Raw genomic sequence first — 570 nt, forward strand, 5'->3', positions numbered from 1 at the left:
GCCCCCACCAGCCGGAGTTGGGGTGGGGGGACAAATCCAGCTCCTCCTGCTCCACTGGAGTGCCTGTCATGGCAAAGCCCCCTCAAGCCCAGGGCCTCTGTCTCCCTGGCCCCCCGCTATCCCCGGGCACCCAGGGGTGCGAGGATGGGGCACCCACGCAGGGTCCAATACTCCTGCTTCGGGGGAGGCCTTGCCCACACCCCTACCCCCAAGCCCCCCAGCCTGGGCGGGTCCAACATCCCTGCCCCACGGAGGGTCCCTCCTGGGGGGGCCTTGCAGACACCCCCGTCCTGAAGCCCCCCAGCCTGGGGGGTGCAATGATCCCGCTTCACGCCCCACGGGGGGTCTCTCCCAAGGGGGGGCATTGCCAACACCCCCGTGCCCAAGCCCCCCAGCCTGGGGGGGGCTCACATCAGCCGACCCCACGGAGGGTCGCTCCCGGGGGGGGGCCTTGCAAACGCCCCCGGCCCCGGGGGTCGCAGACACGACAAAGCCGCAGCCCCGCGCGGGGCACTCACCGTCCAGCGCCAGGCACAGGCCGGCCGCCAGCCCCCACAGCCGCAGCAGCCG

General features: G+C 73.2%; 1 protein-coding gene across 1 annotated transcript in view; it reads right to left on the bottom strand.

The window, feature by feature from the left end:
* Nucleotides 1-570, bottom strand: part of LRP1 (LDL receptor related protein 1) — a gene marked incomplete at its 5' end in the record, with an annotated part of 92,779 nt that extends 92,209 nt beyond the window's left edge. The window contains 1 exon segment of the mRNA XM_014526103.2: nucleotides 519-570. Within this exon segment, the coding sequence (XP_014381589.1) occupies nucleotides 519-570 (52 nt within the window).

This window comes from Alligator sinensis, unplaced genomic scaffold (assembly GCF_000455745.1).
Source record: "Alligator sinensis unplaced genomic scaffold, ASM45574v1 scaffold265_1, whole genome shotgun sequence".
NCBI lineage: Eukaryota > Metazoa > Chordata > Crocodylia > Alligatoridae > Alligator > Alligator sinensis.